Here is a 20948-nt window from a genome sequence, read left to right on the forward strand (position 1 = left end):
CAGGACTTGAATGGTAAATCTAAGATTGTTTTCTGGCTTTATATAGTTTGGCTTTGCCCCCTTCAACTTTCCCTGCATCTTCACATTTCCTGGAAGATCCTCCCAAGCTGCCAGAAAGTACACAGTGATCTGCAATATGATGATGTTCCACTGCTGCTACAAGTTAAACAATGAGTTTAGTGGCCTTGTTTTTGGAGCCTTTGTGCTTCTAAGGAAGTCTGTCCTTTGAAGAAGCTCAATATTTATAGTACCTGCATGTACAGCTGCTACTTATAGAGAAATGGCCTGTTCAAGTCCACTAGTATTGAGGATGAAGTCAAAACTGATTGACCACCATAATGATGTTGAGAGAGCTTCTCTATTATCTTAATGAGACCTTGTGGAAAATGATATGCAGTTATATGCAGCCTTGCTTTCGATACTGCGTGATTGATCATGCTCTGCACTGCAGATACACATATCCACATAATGCACTTGGTCCTTGCCTCCTGCATATGGGTAAAATAAATGGAGTTAAAGGCATTAAGGTTGGAATATTTTTGAAGAGATAAAACTGGAGGCAATCAAGTAAAATGAAATCTGCTTGGACTTGGCAACCTGCAGAGATGCAGAGAGGATGGTTATACCCTCTGCATCCCTGCTGACCTTGCAGCGCCAGCCAGTGGACTGCATGCTTCATTAAGGAAATAGCTGCACCTGGGGGGAAAAAAAAAAAAAAAAAAGGCTGCTTCATAGGAGCAACGACATGGTGTGGAAACAGCTCTGGATTGAAGGTAAAAGATGATCTTGTGGCTCAGTCAAGCTACACTGGACTTGCTGCAGACTAAACTAAAGGCAAAAGCATCACCATAGACCTCTGCTGCATTGCACCGGGAGATATTTATATTCAAATATTTATTTGCTTATTTTGATCTACATTAAATATAAACAAAGTCAAGTCTACATTGTTTTCGCCAGTGTTTTTTTTTACATGTTTACAGTCTGAACCCATTAAAACATCCATTCTCTATGGAAGTCTATGAACTATCCTCCAAAGTGTGGGAAAACAGAATCCCGTTTCCTGGAAGTGTGAGGTGAAAAGTCTTAACAGGAAGCAGGAACTGCAAATGTCTGACAACTTTGTGTGTTGTAACAATGAAACCGATGAGAAGATTTGCGCCGCACTTGTAGCCCAGTCTCAGTCCGGTTGTGCGCGCGCTCATGCGCTGCGGGGAAGAAATGGTTAACCAAAGATGCAAGAACTGCGCGAGTCTGTCTGGGCATGTGCCGCTGCTGCAGTGAAGTAAAAATGTGTGAATTTCCATAGGCGATTAGAGCCACCGTGGAGGAGAAGCCAGGGGGGGGGGACTGAGGACGAGCCGCAGACTTGACGCCGAGTCATCCGAGACAACATCAGCGAGGGATGTGTCGCATCCGCCGGCCTCTGAGCTGTGGGAGACACCGCAGAGCTCAGTCTGAAGGTAAAAAGAAAAGAGAGAATTCAAAACGATTTAAGCAGTGCTGCTAATGATGATTAGATGATGTCGGTCTGTTGGAGTTGGCTTGGCAACATGCAGTCAACATGTTCGGCTTCATGATGAGTGACCATCATGACAGCGTACGTTAGAGCTGCGAGAATTTACTCTTTATCCACACAACTTGGCAAATGTGTAGTTTTTTCTTTTTTTTTTTTTTTTACACAGTGTGGCCCATTTATGACACTAACTTGTTCAAATGAAACACATGGGGCTTTAATTTCAAGCACGCGACATTCTTTCTTTTTTTTTTTTTGGTGCGCGTTTTAGGCACAGTTGCGCTGCTGCACCTGTTAAAACATACATGGACAACTGGGACAACGATGTAAGATGTTATGAGGGGGGGGAAAGTATGAATCTTCTTTGTTACAACAAGCTTTTTTTTTTTTTTTTTTTTTTTTTTTTTTAAAAACAAAAAAGAGGTTTGAAACCCCTCACGAGATGGAAATTGAGTTGAAATCCCCCCTTCTGAAATGTGAAGGATGTCCGCTGCCGCACTGCTCAGTCTGCTTGATGCTGCAGCGGAGTCCCAGCAGCCGGGCCTGCGCACTGGCCTTTACCTTCCTGGGACGAAATAGCGTGATTACAACCCGTACAGCTCACGTAGAAAATCGACTGATCCCTGTCATGACTTTACCCCTGCAACATGGTCACACATGCGGATGCGTTTTGCAGAAACTTGGCGCCATATGGAGCCCCCCCTCCCTTTCCCCTTCCAAAATCTCATTGATTCATGCCGTATAAATCCTGCAGTTCATTATCATTTGGGGTGAGATAATCCCTGCTGCCGCCTCTGAAGCCTATATCCCCCTCAGCCTATTTTTAACCCACGCAACAGCCTCAACAGCAGGGCATCCCAAAATGACCCCATAATAGAAACACTTGTAAAAACACAGCACATCCCTCAGCTGCACGGACACAAGAGCTGCTTTTTTTTTTTTTTTTTTCTTATTAAAGCAACGTGGATGTCTGCATTTCTGCAGGTTTTTCTTCTTCTGATTATGCATAGAGAACTGTTTGCTGGACTTTTAGATAAGCTTTTGGAGAAACATTTCATCACAGATCACACAAGAATTTTTGTGTGACTCTACAAAGATTAATTAGAAATAATTTCAAGACAGATTTGTCATTAAATGACCGAAGAGCAAGTTTCTTTTCTTTTCCCACCTCTAACATCTCCTTGATCACGCTTCATTATCTAATTACTGTTATGAAAAAAAGCAGATATTCACTATTTCATTTTGTTTCATCGTGGTAGCTCAGCTGTTTCCTTTTTATTTTTTTTTTGTAGATCTTTTGCTAAACCTTTGCACAACAGCCATCATCAATTATGCATTGTCACAGATTTGATTATAAAGCTTCTATGTCTGATAGGTGATTAACATTTGTATGCCTCCCTCCATTAGAGGCATTTTCCCTTGTCACCAGTGATGACTGTCTTGATAACTCTCCTTCTTTCTCTGTAGCTGCTCCAACAGTTTTAATCCACTGGGCATGACCAGTGAGAGATTCAGGACAGAACATGTAGCTGCAGTTTCTTAGGACTGGCTCTGAGCTGGAAGGAGTGTGATAAAGAGTGGTTGAAAGCAGAGAGAAAAGAGGGCTGTGTGCATAAAACTGTATCTGCTGGTTCATAAGGAGAGAGATAAGCAAGTTTTCAGACTGGACAGAAGGGAGGCACTAAGTTATGAGATGATACTCCCTTTTAGAGCTTAATTCAACAAAAAAAGATTAAAATAAAGAGTATATTAGTGTCGCCTGTTGGGGTAAACGGTGTCCCTACTTGCAGCATTAATCTGTGTATTTTGAAGGCTAAAGCAACCCTGTTTTATTTCCATCTTTTTACGAGGAAATATTATTTAAAGATGTTCGCTGGATGGTCAGAGGGTTCAGAAAATCCCAGCCGCACAGAGGTGAGAATGGCGTAACAGTTAAACTCACTTCCATGCCGAGCTCTCCAGTTTCATTCTTGACGCAACTCAGCTATTTCTGTCACTTTTCAGGAGTACAGCTGAGTGCAGCTCGATGAACGTCTTCCTGCAGTCCGCCCGCCTTTATGTGCCAGCAGTCAGATGACCTTTTGCACTTTTGATCTGTGATGCAGTGGCACAATATGCATGAGTCTTTACAGGGGGTCATAAAGTCTTAGAAATTCTTCAGAAATATGAAACCAGACATCATTAATAGATAAAATAATAGATGGTATTTTGCCCGTGGCAACAATAATTTATTTCTATTCGTCACTCCAATTTGGTGTTGGTAATGGTGCATCTGCGTGCGTTAGTTAATGGGCTCAAATCAAAGACTTATAATTACTTGGTAGATTTTTTTTTTCTTTTTTTAAATTGCTTTAGTGTTTTAGAAGACTTTTGGAAAACTCTTTAAAACGTGAATGTCGTGCACAGACAAGTAAATAAGTTGGTTTAATTTAAGAAGACTGTTATGATAAGCTTCAACAACTGCTGCCATAGCTGGTTAGAATAAAACTCCTGGATAACCATCTTCTTTATTTATCTGTCCATGTTTTTTCTATACCTTTTTTAAAAAAAAATCCACTTTAGGGTCATGGGAGTATATCCTAACTCATGTTTCATAGGATCAATATGGAATCACCAAATGCACAGTATAACTCCAGAGTCTGTGCATGAACACGGTGAACATGCAGACTCTTCTGAAAGGTTTCCAGCCAAATTTCAAACCTTCTTGCTTTGAGGCAATGGCAGTAACCAACACGGCACCATGCATCCCTGGCTCAGAATTTTATTTATTCCAGATCAATACAGGCTTTTGAACATGAAACCCTCAGAGAGCTGCTCTTACCTCTCGGTTTGCATAGATCCCTCCTCCCCCATCGTTCTGCTTCTGTTGTTCAGGCTTTCACCTTTCAGATATAGAAAGGATGCCTACCATGAAGTTATACGAGCCTCTGTTGGCTCTGCTGCTCGGGGCTTTTAGTGTTAGCTCTTATGGCGTCTGTCCAGCTCTATCTGAGGCTTGACTTCTTTGTGATGGAGTTGGAAACGATGCAATCGGCTTGTGGAGGAAGAAAAATTGTTTGCCAATGAAAAGTAGGCAGATTCTTAAAATATCTGAGAGAAACTGCAGATTGTAACAGATCATGATTAGTTTAGGTCTAAAGTAAAAACACTTTAACTGTGTTATAGGACTTTTTTTTTTTTTTTTTTTTTTTAAATGATGCTGTCAATTCCTTACAACACTGTATTCTTATACTCAGCCCTCACCAAGCCGCTTTATTAGGTCAACCTTGCCAGTACCTACTTGGACCACATTTTGCCCTCAGCACTGCCTTAAATCTTTGTGTCATAGATTCAAGAAGATGTTGGAAAGAGATTTTGTTCCATATTTGCATTAGCGTCACACAGTTGCTGGAGATTTGTGGACTACACATCCATGATGAGCATCTCCCTTTCCACCACATCCCAAAGGTGCTCTACTGGATCTGGTGACTGCGGAGGCTGTTGGGGTACAGTGAACTCATTGTCATGTTCAGAAAACAACTTATCCTTAAAATGACCCTGCTGGAAGTAGCCATCAGAACATGCCACACTGCCATAAAGGGATTTGCATTGTCAGCAACAATATACAGGTAGGCTGTAGTTTTCATGTGATGCTCAATTGATGAGGGGCCCAAAGTGTGCCAAGATAGTACCCTCCCACCACCAATACACCACAACTATGGTGAGCTCTGACATCGGCAAGGCATTTTGGTCCAGACAACTGCTGCTCAGTGGATATTTTCTCTTTTTTAGACCCTAGTTCAGAAACAGTTGTGTGTGTGTGTGTGTTGATCCCAGTAGATCGACAGTTTTTGCAGTACCTGGACCAGTCTGTCTAGAACAGACAACCACATCACATTCAGACTCACTAAAATCTCCTCACTTCCTAGTTCTGATGCTCAGTTTGAACTTCAACAAGTTATCTTGACCATGTCTACCAGAGTAAATGCATTAAGTAGTTGCCATGTGATTGGCTGATTAACTACTTGCGTTAACAAGCAACTGAACAGACGTAGCTAATGAAACGGCCGGTGAGTGTGCATTTAATGACTTACTACTCTTCCAAGAGTGAACATAACCTTACACATGGTTGCAGATGGCACTGCTGTGGGACTGCAATGGGAATGCATGTGATTGCACTGCCTAACCTTGCATGGTATGCCGCTGCATGCAGCATGCTATTCTGGGACAATGGAAAAGAAACTATCGTATTGTATATTACTCTGATGCTTATTTTAGTGGTAAACTGAGCTGCTCATTGAAAATGGACACAAGCGATAAAGGATGGAACACAATGTTCTGCATGCTTAACTGGAAAATGAACGATGGTAAAGTTATCAGAGGCTGATCAAGTTAATGGAATGAACTTCATCAATAATTTTCAAGTCAGAAAAGGAGCAGGATGAAACGAGAAAAAAAAAATTAAACCTGCTTTTTTGAGGATTTGCTTTGTCTGCATTACTGTTTGGCTTTACCTTTTGGTCCTATTAGCAGCTTAAACTCAAAGACCCTGTTTTTTAAGATTTGAAACAGAATTCACGTTTTCATACTTTATGTTAGCACTAGTGGCTAAGTTTGTCAGCTAACCATCGTCATTGCTAATGTTTCTAGTGACTCAGGGATATTAGCTTTAGATGTACAGTACAGTTTATTTTCATTCATCAAACTACAAGGTTGCATTTCTTGCAAGATGAACTTGTGGTTGGGTCACCTTGCTAACGGATTTAAGCTGCATTGGTTGCTGCCGGTTTCTTTATGACGCTGCAGCTTTCCAAAGTGACCTTCCAAAAAGTCTGCATAGGCCAGGGATCTCTGTCACTGACACTCCGCAGCCACGCAACCTGGGATTATGCTGCGTTGCAAAGCCCTCAGTATGTTTGCTGTCTGATCAGACTCAGAGTTCACAGCTCTCGGCAGGGTGTTGACAGTTCACCGTAGTCCTGAACCAGTTTGTTTCCTTCTCACTTTTACTTATTTACCTGCTGTCCAACTCTCTGACACACCTTCTCCTTCACCAAGTACCGCAGTGAGAAGCTTATTTTTTTACATACTTGCTTTCTTCCTGTTTATTTTTTTTAAAGCAAAATCCTGGTTCTTCATGCTTAGGCTTCCCTTTCTATCATATCAGAGGGTGGCCTGATTATTTAGTGTTTTCACATCATCGTCCTCATCGTCTTGAGGTTTACAATGCAGGCTGCTCGGTCAGAGCTGCCATACTGATCCCCACCAAACTGACGCTCTGTTGCAGGGTTCAATAAAGTGCAGTGGTGAAGCGGGTCACCGCAGCAGGAGCTGGCAAGAGCCATGCTGATCAATGCTTTACGTTAATGAGAGAGCTGCTGGGGTGGTGGTGGTGGGGGGGGGGGGTCCTGCTACAGCAGCAGAATAAATGACCATGCAGTATGTGGATTGTGTGGTATTGAGGCAGCAAGTCAATACCCATGCTTGAATAAGGTTAAGCAGGGTTGTCCTTCCACCTTCTACTTTTATGATGCTTACCATGTCAGCCCAGTGCGATCATCACAGACACCCCCATCTGTGCTCATCCAGGGACCTTTAAATATGTCATTGTCATTCAATATCCCCTAATTTCCTGTATGCTTCCCACTGGCTGCTTAAAGAACAAAAATGTGCAAAGGAGCAAAAAAAAAACAAAAAAACAAAAAACAAAGGTCAGGCTACAATGTCAAGTCTAGTCATTGTTAACATTTGCCGTAATGACACAACAGCTTTGTAGTTGCAACTCCAAGCCGGAGACTTGAGGAATTTCTGACAAAGCTCTTCAGTTGGGGAAAAGTGTCGGCAACTTGCAATTTCATCTTCATTTTTATGGACTGTAACAATATTATGACATGTAGATTGAGAAAATGCCAACTTTTTATGAACTATATTTTACATTGTGTTCCATCAAATCATGTGAATATTCCACAAAATTTCAAAAGTTGGAAATTTTTGCAGAAATTGAATGGACAGGACAGGAAAAAAAAACACACACACACAAAAAAAAACCTCAGGATGTTTGGCATTGCACTATAAAAAATGGGTATTGAGAATATTTAAAGATTTATCCCACTTTAAATTTTTATAACTGCTTTGAAACCTATAAAGTGAAAAGTATATTTTTTCCACACCATTTTGGAGATATTGTGCATCACTTTATGGTAGAAACTCTATTCACCAGAAAGCAGAAGACTTGACTAGAATAATTTTGATCTGTCATATTGTAATAAATGATAAAAATTCCAAAACATAGAAAATAATTTTCTTATTTTTAAAAGACCAAATGAAAACTTCTGAATAAATAAACTGACTTTTCTGCACAGTTTTTCTTTGGTTGGGCTTTAAGGGGTTAAATTTAAAACGTCAAATCTTATTAATTTGTCTTCATATCTTCAGTTCATCTCTTCTAACGCACAGCAAAGATTAGGACTGACTGCTAAACACCCATAAAGTACAGACAATAAGCACAGAGATAATGAAAAGGTGTTGCACGAATGCTGACGTAAATCTTTTTAAAGCCTAAAAATGAAGAGATTAGCAAGAGAAAATTCTCCCTCATTTTTTTTCTACATGAACTATTTGAATTTCAAATGATCCTAGCTTCATTTTTGTTTAAATAGCTGCCATTTTCCCCTCATGAATTAAAGATTAAAGCAGTGTAATCTAGCAAGATCACAGAAAAGAATCACATGTACCACACCAGGGCTCGTGTCAAACCTTCTCCTTCCATCCTCCAGCATATTTAGAACGCTGGAAATCGAGTAGCACGCAGCTTTATATTACAGCCGAATCCTTTTTCATTAGCAGATTTGTAGGCGTGTGGGTGCTGAATAAATGGTGTGAAGGAAACGTGTGGTAAGAGAATAAAAGCATGTGACTCCTGGGTGAGAGACGGAGGGGCCACTAGGAGGAAAACGTAGGGTTGATTTGTCGATCACTAGTGTGAAACAGAAGAAGTACTTATTAAAAGCATTTTATGTTCATGCTTCCATTTAGATGGCTGCAAAATGCTGCTGCGATGATGCAAAAGAAAGATGTGATGTGTGTAAATCCCTCTAGAGCAGCAGATGAATTAATCTGGAAGAGCATCCACGGCATCTTATAACATGAAAACACAACTTGAGCAAGTTGATTTTAGTTGACTTGACTTTAAACGTGTTGGGAGAAAAAAAAAAACATGGACTCAACTTAACATTGCATGTCTAATCTTTAACAAGCATACGCTAAGTTTCTTACCACAAAGTTAGAGCTTCCCAGGCAGACCTTTCCTCCTACAGGTTAACTGGGAACGTGTCCGGCTGCTTGACATAAAACGCACTCTAAGAACTCACTCTTCAAGTCTACACACACTGTCTTTACTGTCCACATTCTCACACCAGGGAGTATGTCAGAGGTTAAGGGGGGGGAGTATCTTGCTTCCATGTGTGGACATAGAAAAGCAGGGATTTAACAGTTTGCTTTACAGTTTTTTTTGTCCACTGTGCACACACTCTTATTTAGCATTATTAGCTTAGCTTAGAAGAAAGAAGCTAGATCCTAAGATTTATATGTTCTCTAATACTTTTGCTTTTTAAGCTCTAACATGATCAGTGTTTCATTTACTAATTCAACCATTAAGGCCAAAAATAAGAGTCAGTTTAATGTGTCTTTATCAGTAACAGGGACCTAATTTGTGATGCTAGAATCCATTAAATAATTTAACATCATAGCAGGTTCAGGATTATTTCTATAGTGTTTTAAAACACTGTTTCACCCAGTCCTACTGTGATAGAGGGGAGAGCGGTGAATAGATGGACTTAGTGGGTTTAAGGAGGTCAGTTGGTCCATCGCTGTGGCCCAGTTCCTCACATGAAACCCTTGTTCCTTGTTTGGCAGAAATGTGCTAATCCCTGTGGACTCTCTTTGGGTCTCAGCCAGCCTTTGATGACAAAAAAAGAGCCTAAAAAAAAAAGAAATCAGCTTTTGTTCTTCAAACAAGCTTTTGTACCGCTAACCTCTCTCTGAGCTGGTATTTTACAGAGCGGTTATGATCCATTGTATAATCGTTGCAAGTATGACACAGTTTCCTCTGGAGGCGTTCAGTAACAGAAGATAAATGCTCAAGTGTGTGGTCTTTGAACTTGTTGGTGTGATGCTGTTTGCCTTGCTTTTTTAAAAAGATATTATTTATTTATACTTCTTATTGAAAATGCAGTGTGTTAAATAGAGAAGCAGAAGAATCCAACCCTGTGTGGGAACCTCTGATACCTGATACCGAAGCACAAAGTGTGTGTCAAGCTGCAGGAGTTGGAAAAAGAGCTCATGATGTAGGCAGTCAGATGACAAAGCTACGGTATACCTTACATAAGAAACCTCCTCAGTCAGTAAATAGCACCAAGTGAAGGAAGGCCACGGAGCTTAAGTAGTTTGCAGCCCTGCAGTCTTTAATTCTACTTTTCTGATGTCAGTAACGTTTAATTATTTTGGCCTTAATTGAACTCCAGCTTAGTTAAACTATTGCTCAACCAGACGCAATTAAATTTGTAATCCTGGAGATGTTAGCCCTTTGCTGGTTTTGGCCAGACTGCAGCTGGAAATGCTAACACTGATGGTAACTTTTACAGGTGTGTGTGTGACAAATAATCACCAATTGATCCTTACATGTAAATCATCCTCATTAACCCTTCATGTGCCTGTTTTGCTGTAATTTGTCATAAGGATTGTAACCTTCCTACACGTACTGCCCCAGGTTTGTTTGCGTTGGTTTTATGTTACACATAGTCATAATTTGATTACGTTTTTTTTGTACTGGACTGCTCGTTTAGCATGAGATGTGTTTTCATTGCTAAACAATCAGATGTGTTTGTTCAGACCTGCCTTACAGGATCAGTGTTTGGGAGTGAACAGCCGAGGACTTCCTGACTTCAGGTGTTGGTGACATCGTTGACTTTAACCTTAGGTAAAAGTGGAAGATTTTCTTTTCTGTAACTTGCTTTATTTAGCATGTGGGGCTGATTTTGAAGTAATGTTTGAGAACTGGCATATTTTTCAATTTGTTTGGTTCTTATATGATTTTTTTTTTTTAAATTCGTTTCCTAATGTTGTTGGATTTGTTTGAATTAAGGTTTCTGTTTCTAAAACTTAGCAGGTTTACATCAGTTGTGTGTATGAGCAGCTATAATTTGGGCTCCAGAGACTTCTGGTCTGATGTGTTTTGAATTAGTTGAGAAGCTGCTGCATTTAGACTTCTGTCTTATGTGATATTTTCCAAAATGTACATCAGACTGGTAAGAAATAAAAAGCTCACATCAAAGCATTATAAAGGTCTGGGAGCTTTCACCTTTCTTGACCCTTAAGCCATTCTACAGTCCACAACATGCCTGCTTGTTTTAACTCTAACACTGTCAATGCTAAATGCAGAATCAGAGCGCTGTTCTGGGTTTATCTGTGTGAAGTTTGCATAATTGTCTTGGGTTTTCCTCAGTATCTTCTTCCTGCAATCGAAGGGCATTATGCACTGAGAGATGGTTCTAAATGGTCTGTAAGTGCAGGCAGGATATAGATTACTGGCTGCTTCTTTGTGTAGCTCTGCGGTAGCATGAGCCAAATATAATGTCTTCTGGGATCAGTTAAACAAATGCTGTATTACTCTCCGGGTATGAAGAAAGTTACGGATCAGATGGGTTTGGTTGGAATGAGGGTTTAAGAGTAAAATTGCAGGAGTTGATATCCAGTTGCCAATATGAAACCTTCATACATCTTCACTCTTTCTCTTCTCTTCAGAACCGTGCCATCTCACTGTCGACAGAAGATCCGTGTGAAAACCAAGAAGGAGGAACGATGGTGACCCTGGAAACCTCGGAGGCACCTGTTCCTCTTACGGCACTCTCCCGCTGGTACCTCTATGCCATCCACGGCTACTTCTGTGAAGTAATGTTCACCGCAGCCTGGGAGTTTGTGGTGAACTGCAACTGGAAGTTCCCCGGCGTTACCAGTGTGTGGGCGCTCTTCATCTACGGCACCTGCATCCTCATCGTGGAGCGGATGTACCTGAAGCTGCGCGGCTGCTGCCCGGTGTTGCTGCGCTGCATCATCTACACGTTATGGACGTACCTGTGGGAGTTCGGAACTGGGCTGCTCCTGCGCCAGTTCAACGCCTGCCCCTGGGACTACTCGGAGTTCCGCTACAACTTTATGGGATTAATCACAGCCGAGTACGCTGTGCCGTGGTTCTGTGCCTCCTTCATTGTGGAGCGTTTGGTCATCCACAATACCTTACGGCTGCGTTTCCACGAAGGGCCTGAGGATGGTTGGTCCAGCCGACGGTCTGCTGCCGAAGGTGGCGAAGGAACTTTAGGGGGTGGCAGGCAAAGAGAAAGGAGCAGAGGGATGGGCAGTAATGCAAATGGCTACCTTAAAGGGGAATGAGCCAAGAAGTTAGCAGTAACAGATCGTCTTAAATCAGCTCAGTTGCTCTGTTACACTTACCTGACCCTCCACAGTCACTACTCTTATTAGTCTCCCCACTTACTGATATGGGATAAAGACAGACAGCTGTGTAGACTGGACTGCTGTGCACAGGACTAAAGGGTCTCAAACCAGCCAGAAAAGAAAAGAGAAAAATCTAACTGGGCCTGTGTCCTGAGCTGTTAAAACAGGGGCACAATAACTCCATACTGCTGTTTTTACTGCATTTCTAAACCCTCTAATTTCCATGTGGGACTGCTGTTACGAAGATCAGGGTTTTGAACGACCAGGTTTAAAGTCTGAATCCCTTTTGTCCTGTCACATAGACTTCAGAGAACCAGGATACAAATGAACAAAAACTACTGTAACGACAATTAATACAATTGTGTTGATCCACAATTATGTACATCCACAATTGTACTAAGGTATTTGTCCACAAAAGTATTTCTGATTCGGCTTCATAAAAATTCCCATTATAAAGTAGCTTCAGTTGTTATTCGTCCTTTTTTAAATGAACATGAAAATACAAGTAAAACCCACAGTACTGTATTAATGTAGCTTCAAAAGCTCTTTAAAGTTCCAGTGTGTAACATTTAGGCCAGTCTGCTGGCTGAAATTCTGTCTCTTGTCTTTATGTTAGTAAAAGCAGATTATATCCAAAAACACTGTCCCACACCTCCAACATGTTACACTATGTTAGTATGGTAAGCCAGATGGAGCAAATGAAACCCAAGTTGAGTGTCAATCTCTCTTTTTTTAATATGCAATTTAAAGTTATATCGGGGGTGGGAGGATGTCCTGAATTTGGGTCTAGTTTGCATGTTGATCTTGTAGGTGTCTCAACATCCCACACACTGGACCTTTAAGAATGTACCACCTAGTTTCAAACAAAGCGCCAAGTGTCAGCTTGCATCATGAAAAATTGCCGTCTGCCCTTTGTGTATATCCACAATGCCTGGACAAAATGCATGAAAAGACTGTCTTCCAGGATGAAATCCTCCTTTATTTTTTTAAACGAAGCTCATTCAACAGACAGAACTGTTTGCCTCTGGAATCGGTCTGCTGCGTGCATGAAGAGAATGACGTCTGCTCAGGATGTTGGGTTGGCCTGATGGTGATCAAGGCATACTGATGGGTATTTTTCCTTCCTAATAGCATGTCAAAGTGTCCTTTAGCCAGACTTTGGAACCCAAGTCACTGTTGAGCAGGCCATGGCCTTGCATGGCAGCTTCTCCAATATGTGTGTGTGAATGGGCATGAGTGTGTTTTTTTATGAGGTCACCAGAAAAGTCCAGTCCATTCAACATACCTACTGGGATTGCCTCTCAGTTGAAACAATCATTTTTTTGCATATTTAACACATTTAACAAAGCTTATCATCAATCTGCATGTGCATTTTGTGTGCTTGGATATTCATTCTCATTATTCACTGGAAGGTATTGTTCACGGCATTCCTGCAAAATCTGTGTTCCATTGTTTATGTACCGAAAGCATGTCTGCCTCATCATCACTTTGCTTGTTCTGATGGATGTGGGGAAAAAAAATATCCAGCAAATTTACTGGAGAATCCCTCAATTTTCAGCCTAAATGGCTTTGCTGCTCATTTGTTCCTCCCTTAATAACCTTAGTTGTTGGTGACTTGCATTCTGTAGAGATCATTGACCTCTACTGGACTTGGTCATGTAAAACAGACTGAAAAGGTGGTGTGATGGGGAAAGAAAACCTCATCTGTAGTGATATATGATATATTAATAAAAAAAATAAAAAAACCCACTAACAAACAAAAGAACAAAGTACAAAAGCAAACCCGACTAAAATTTTGGGCTAGGTTCTAGACTCTTAAAAACATGTTACACACAGAATAATGCTTGCTGCTTCTTGTTTAGTGGGTCCTGAGATTACTTATGTGGAAGTAGAAATAAGTCAAGGACTATGTACTGTATATTTATATGCCTCCTTAAAGAAAGGAAGGGAAAAAAAAAACAGCCTGAGTCAATGGCTGTGGTGCTCTGCTGTAAAACACATAGGTCTTTTAACTCTTTTCATTGACTGCAACATACCAGATGGCTGGGAGCAAACACAGGTAAAAATATATAATCACTAAAAAGTTACTGCAAAAACAACATTTAGTGGTGTCTAAAGATGAATTCATACAAGAAAAATAGACCCTATAGACCCACGTATCCAAGACCATGCTGGACTAAGCCTGTGGTGCGACCCTCACCACTGTGAATGCAATGAAATGAAGCGTTCTCATCCCACTCACTCTCCTGAGTGGATTGCAGAAAACTGTTTAACATCTCAGATAAACTGCTGCCACCTAGTGGACACTTAAAAAAACTGAATTTTAATAAATTTATTTTCTTCACTTTTTAATTATCTGTTCACTAGTTTGTGAAGATTAAGAAAACAGAACCTTTTTTTCTCTTTTCTTTTCCCTGTCACGTTTTATTTTAGTTTAATTTATTTAGTTTAGTTTAAATTTAGTTTATTTTATTTATTTTATCTTTGGTAATCATGTTATTTTGCTGAAAAGCAATAGTGTATGTGCATGTACAGTATGTTAATACTGTTTTTTTTGTTTTGTTTTGTTTTTGTTTTACAATAAGTTTTTTAACCTTTGATTGTGCATGTCCAAAAAAAGCTGATCTCCTAAAGATTTTTAGCCCTCATGTACTGCAATGATCGCTTTTTGATTTAAAGAGAATGTACAGATTTTTAGTGAAATGACTGTACGGTGTATCATTCACTTTAATTATTTTGATGGATGATTTATTAATTTTTGGGATTAAATGTGTTTACTTGACTGTAAATGACTGATGTGTGAGTGTGTGTGAATGTGTTTGGATGCATTTTTATTTCAATTACTGACAAAATGTAGGTAATAATCCTCAGAAATTAAAAAGTAACCCAGAAATTTGTGTACGCTTGTTATTTTATGTAAGATAACGTGTTTATGCAGAGCCAAATAAGTGCAGTGGTCTTGCAACGTTTAATGCTAAAGTTGCACGACTAAACTTAGCCAGATTTTGCACTTTAGTGCCCCTAAATGAAAGCTAATTCATCATCCATCCTTCTTCTTGTCTCTTCTCTGAATGCTCTCCTGCCAGTAAAAGTCAGGCCTGCGTTGATTCTTATCTCTTGCTTGTCACTTTCATCTAGTTGCTGCACAAAAAATGTGGACACATGATGATTGATACATACGTGAACTAACTTGTTCATAACATAAACGCAGCTTTCCTTTAAATGCACAACACTTGTTGCACATGTTGTTCTCTAACAAGGTGATGATCCATAAAAATATCAAATGAGAATAGTCTGAAGCATGAATGTTCTGGTTTACTAAGAACAGTCCTCTTCATCATCATGTTTTCAGGTCATTGAGACATGTTGGGGTATACCCGCCACTGTTAATAGATTTTATTTTAATAATTTGGTGGCGATTAAGGAATTACCACTGCACGACTCTACTAATAGTAAATGTCTTTCATTCAAAGTTATATATCCTTAAAATTAGTTTTTGTTTTTTGTTGTAATGTATGAACATTATTGGTGACAATCAGCAGAAATCTCTGTAAGCAAGGGGGCCAAGCTGAAAACCAATAATGAATGTCTGTGATATTTGGACCATCGAGCATAAAAAAGAAAAAACAACATAAAAAAAACCAAAACAAAACAGTTTTTATTTTGTATATTTTAGATATCAGTGTGCACCCAGGACATATTGTTGGTTTGCACAGTTTTTCACAGCATCCAAAAGTGGTCATTTAAAATATTTGTCATGCAGAAACAAAATCACCTTCATTAGGTCGAAGCTAATTCAAGCTTGAGGGTTCGACTGGAAAAAAGGGACGTCTGTCAGACTAAAAAGTTGAAGGAAACCAGTCTTCTTATCATGCACACCTCAAATCCAGTATCAGTGATAGTTTGGGGTGCAGTAGTCCCCATGGCACAGTTCATGAATGAGGGCACCTTCAATATTAAATGTCATATGCCAGTTTCAGGATAATATAATGCTGACATCCATATAATATCTTACCTTTTTATTTATTTATTTTTTTTACGAAGACTTTGTAAAACATGATTCTGCATGCATTGCAATATCATTGCCCTGCAGGAACAGACCAGGTGCTACGAATATTTGCACTCCACACCTGTTGCAAAGAAATGGAAAAAATTAAGCAAAAAAAAAAAAAAAAAGCTGTAATACAAACTCTAGGTTGCAACTTGTTTTTAACCCCTCTGAATGAGTGTCTGCTGTGCAGGGGGCAGCAAGAACTACATGTAGTACAGAAGAGCTTTGCACAAACTGAGAAGCAACAATCCCATCATGTATCGTATCAAAATCACATGGAGAAATTTAACTAAATAAATCTACCTGGAATTTTCACCCAAACAATCATCTGAAACGCAAGCAGTACGGGAATGTAACCAAAACATGAGAACATCCACTTTAGAGCTTCTGCTGTTCAAGCAAAGCACACAAGAAAAGGTCCTGATCACAAATATCTCTTTCATTATCATTTGATGAAAACCCTGCAAGAAAGCAGCCAAAGAGTCGTAAACAAAAAGAGTAAATCTGGACTTAATTTAATTTTAGGTTTGTGTTTAAAAGTTTTACTCCACCTAACTCTGCTAAGGTTTCCTTAGCAGTCCTGTGACTCTACTTTTGTTTGCAATAAATCATAAAGGTTCTGGTAGGTTACATGAAAAGGATAGGGGTTTATTCACTCTTCTTATTGTATACTATCTTGGGATTCACTTTTTTCTGGATCCTCATGATGTTTCTCAGATGAATTTGGGGTCTATCCCTTGATTTTCCAGACTGATGATTGACAGAGATGTTGATAATTAACGTCGACTGATATTTGTGTGAAACATCTCCATTAAAACAGCTCAGGTTCACTACTTTTTAGCCTCAATAATTTCTAGGTGCATTCACTTTACAGTAACACGTCTTGATTGTGACACTACTGTAGTAATCTAACAAGTCTCAGCTTTCTTTTGAAACTAAGATTATGCATATAGCCCGTGTAATTGTGAATATATACACCATTTATTTTGTGTACATCATGTTGGAATAGAGGTGAAAAAATATGCTAAGCCAAGAAGAGGATGAAGCATGCAGATGGTGTCAAATCCAAGATTTCTTTACCCAAAAGCATCAAGAACTCTGCTCTCATGCTCCTATCATGATAATCACTGATCTTCTCCTTCTCTTTTTTTTTACAACTTAGACAGTGTGTCTGTGTTTTTCATGGGTTTGGATGGATATTAAAGTATCATGTTGCATTAATCTTTTAGAAAAAGGTTTCTCTTCTGTCTTTATACCTACAATTTAATGACACATTGAATAAAGTTAAAGCATGCTGAAGTACTTTCCCTTTAATGGTTTCCACTGTTGCCTCATGCATGCTCCGGATGGTGAACTGGATCAAAGTCTAGATTCAATGCAGTTTGTTGGTTTTCCTCAACTTGGCTATTTATTATGAATGGCATGGAATTGATGTGTCTGTAAAGTGCTCTGAGGGGACATTGTTGTGAAATGGCGTTATACAAATAAAACTGAATTGAATAGAATGGTTTGTAGGACCTGCATGGTTATTCGCCGGTTCCTTCCTGAGCTGCTGTTCAGAAACTCAACCACACGGTGGCTCTTTTCACCAGGAAAGATAAATTAGCTTTGGAGTTGCAGCCTGAGGTCATGCACTGATTCTGAGTCATCAGTCTGCTCTAAAAAGTTAGGTTGTCAGGCAGACTCATAGGCTTTCCAGGCGACATTACAGTCATTGCCTTAACATATAACTTAGTAGTCTGCACAGTTATAAGATTTTATGCCCCTCATTCAGGTTCAAATGCACTTATGACGAGCTGCAAGTTCAGCATTATAGAGCAGAAACACAACAACATGTATATGAAATTAATGTAATTTATTTATATAATTAAGGTCTCTGTTCGAGCTCTTTTTCAACCTAAAGCTAAATGAAGGAAAAATTAACATAATAATGTCATAAGAAGAACATTAAGTAGAATTATACAAAAAACTGTAACAAAATTTTCCATTTCCTTCTCTTGCTAACACGCCTTCCAACAGGTTGCAAGAATGTGGGCCATTAAATTCCTCGTTTTACTGCGAGTCCTTTTGGCCCCGAGGTCTTCCACCAAAGCAATGCCTACTCACCTGGATGAGGGTGTGTCTGCTTAAAGGCTCTAACTGCAGTGGCTCTGCTTCATTTGACACCAACAGATATGGTGGTTTATAACCTGCAATCTGTGAGGTACCGATGACAAGTGACATCCCCGAGGCGAATTCTCAAACTTGTTTCATCGGAGTGTTGTGCGGCTCACGTGGACAAGCGCTGATGTGCTGCTCATTGTTGTCAGCGTCCTCTTTTGTTTTCTTATCAGGAAGAGTCAACTGATTACAGTATCAAGATTAAGAAGGTGGATTCCCCTCAGCGACTCTAAACGCATGTGTCCCGACCTCACTGAAACGACACAGGGGACAACAAGTTACTATCAAGTCACTGACGCTTTCAGACCGGAGAGTTCTGGAGTTGGTGCTGATTATGAAGACTTGAGTGCCCTCAAAATGTAAACATACGTTTTGGGTTTGCTTGTTTTTCCACCAGTCTGATGTAAGATAACAATCAGCAGGCAGAGAAGCGGAGTTTCTGTTGTCATTTATTTGTTGCACATACTGAACGAACCTCAAGCTTCTCTGCAAGTTCAAGTCTTTCTGCTTTGTTTAATTTCTTTAAAGATCTATATGGATTTTTTATTTTCTGTCTTATTCATGGAAATGATGTTGTGATCTTCCTTAAACCCAACGCAGTTATGTCACAGAGGGTTCCCACTCACGCTGGGAAAGTACTTACAGTGGGATGGGAACTAGAAAAGACTCTACAAATAAAGTCCTGTTAGATACAAATAAAAGCAGTTTCTGCACTGCAGAAAAAAAGAGACTGTAGGTCCCACAATAGTCATCGGAGCTGTAAAAGAAAGAGGTGCTGATCTGTTAGCACATAAACCTGCTCACTTACATAAAATAGGAATTTATAAAAAGATTTAATATTTACACATGCATTTCCTGAAGACAGTAAGGTTTACAGCTTCTAGAAGAGGGATTTGCTGTTGTTAATGTTGGTTATAAATAAGAAACTTGTAAAATTTCCATGAAAAGTGAGCCAAAACAAATGAAAATTTGCCTTTAAACCCCTGCTTTCCATTTCTTCAAAATTTAATGAGCAATCTGTAGTAAATCTAAGATATTTCTCTCCCTGAACCTGTTCAGACCTGCTTTAAAGCTCCATTTAACAGGATCATGCAGACTTGTGAAAGCTCTTTACATTAAGACATTCAGTTCATTATATTTAGGGAATGATTCTTACTTCTTTGTAAGTCTGCTTGACAGCTGAAAGTCATGTTAACACTGGAGAGAAGTGAGGTGAATGACAGTGTCATGGTGCTTTTTTTTTTTTTTTTTTTTTTTTTTAACATGGAGAGGCTGTGACAGATGGGGTTAGGTATGGTAGTTAGCCAACAAAATGAACAGTTCCATCAAACCAAGGCAAGGCCTTAACATGTGAATTTCCACTGAATCAGAGAGCTAAAGAGCTCTCCATTCAGGGGAAACTTGTTTGACGTGTGAATGAGCAAATGCGTCAGGTCTTTGCTGAAGCACATTCATGCCTTCACAGCTTTGGACAGAGTTTGGGTCGTTTTGCTCAGATCCTGCTGGAAAACTCAGGCCTTTTTAGGTCACTTTTTCCTCTCTGTATAGTAGTACGCTTGACAGGCCCGCTTGTAGCCAATGTAACTCTCTACTTTCACTCAATCTTTCAATACTGTATGTCATCACACTCACATGTACCAAATAAACGACTTACTGTGAGTTCATGCAAATTCAGCTTCACACATCGTACTTTTAGGAAACTGATTTTAGTTTGGAAATTTTACAGCTAAATATGATAAAGTATCTAAGTATTGCCACAGAAACATTTTCCATCACAACCTTATTGATGTAGAGCAATTCTGCGAAGAACAAAGGCACGCCATGACGGTAGGATTGTACTGGAAAGACACGAAGCTGTCAAAGGTTTTATCCATCTGGGAGAAGGTGCTGCTGTTGTGCCTGCTGCTTTGTTGAAGCACTTAAAAAACTCAATGTTGTTAACGTGATTTGCTACACCTGTGTTTTTCCTGCTGTGACAAGTCAAAGATGTCAGCAGAGTACAAAATACCGATTTTAAAGTAAGTAAATTTTCTTTATAAATTTATTTATCAGTCTCAGTTCTTTATGTAAATCCTGATTGGTTAGCGAATGTTAGCCAAGATGTTGACCATATCTGAATGTTAGCATATTAGCTTCCTGAGCATTTTAGTAGAAAAGCATCAGAATTTTGACTGAGCCAAGTGTTTAGCACTTAGCGTCCTCATAAAATGTAAACTTACAAGGAACTTTCTACAAGCTTACTGTTTATATTTTTAGCCAAAAAACGTTGATGTTACTCATATTCTATTATGGGAGTTTAATAATAGCTTGAATGTAGTTCAGGTGTACAATCCAGGTCAGGCATACCAACAAATGCTATAAAAGTGCAAACTGTCACCAAAAAGTGTGTAAATGTAGTGATTCTGAGGGAGTGTGGGTATTATTGTGTTGGCCTTGTGATGGTGTAACCTGCCTCTCACCTGGGATAAGCTCCATTCACTTCCATGGCCCGAAATAGGATGAAGAGGGTGTAGAAAATGTGATATGCTACTTGATACAAAGTGGAATATCAGTTGTAGTTAAACATTTAGCATTTAGGGAAAGGGCGTTTGTTGTCTTTAAAGCAGCATTAGATACAACTATGCTTCTGACTCATTTTAAAGCCATGCTGACAATTATTATGGACATTCCTAGAGCTGTTAACTATGCTGCAGCGGTGCCAAACTCCAGTCCTCAAGGGCCGGCATCCAACAGGTT

General features: G+C 39.6%; 1 protein-coding gene across 1 annotated transcript; it reads left to right on the forward strand.

Annotated features, from left to right (window-relative positions):
* The first annotated feature begins 1341 nt into the window (after positions 1–1341).
* On the forward strand, positions 1342–13483 carry tmem229b (transmembrane protein 229B). The gene is made up of 2 exons (XM_079262724.1): positions 1342–1460; positions 11294–13483. The coding sequence occupies exon 2, from the start codon at positions 11351–11353 to the stop codon at positions 11936–11938; it is 588 nt and encodes a 195-aa protein (XP_079118850.1). The 5' UTR covers positions 1342–1460; positions 11294–11350; the 3' UTR covers positions 11939–13483.
* The last annotated feature ends 7465 nt before the right edge of the window (positions 13484–20948 follow it).

The sequence above is a fragment of the Telmatherina bonti genome (assembly GCF_933228915.1).
Source record: "Telmatherina bonti genome assembly, chromosome: 22".
Lineage (NCBI taxonomy): Eukaryota > Metazoa > Chordata > Actinopteri > Atheriniformes > Telmatherinidae > Telmatherina > Telmatherina bonti.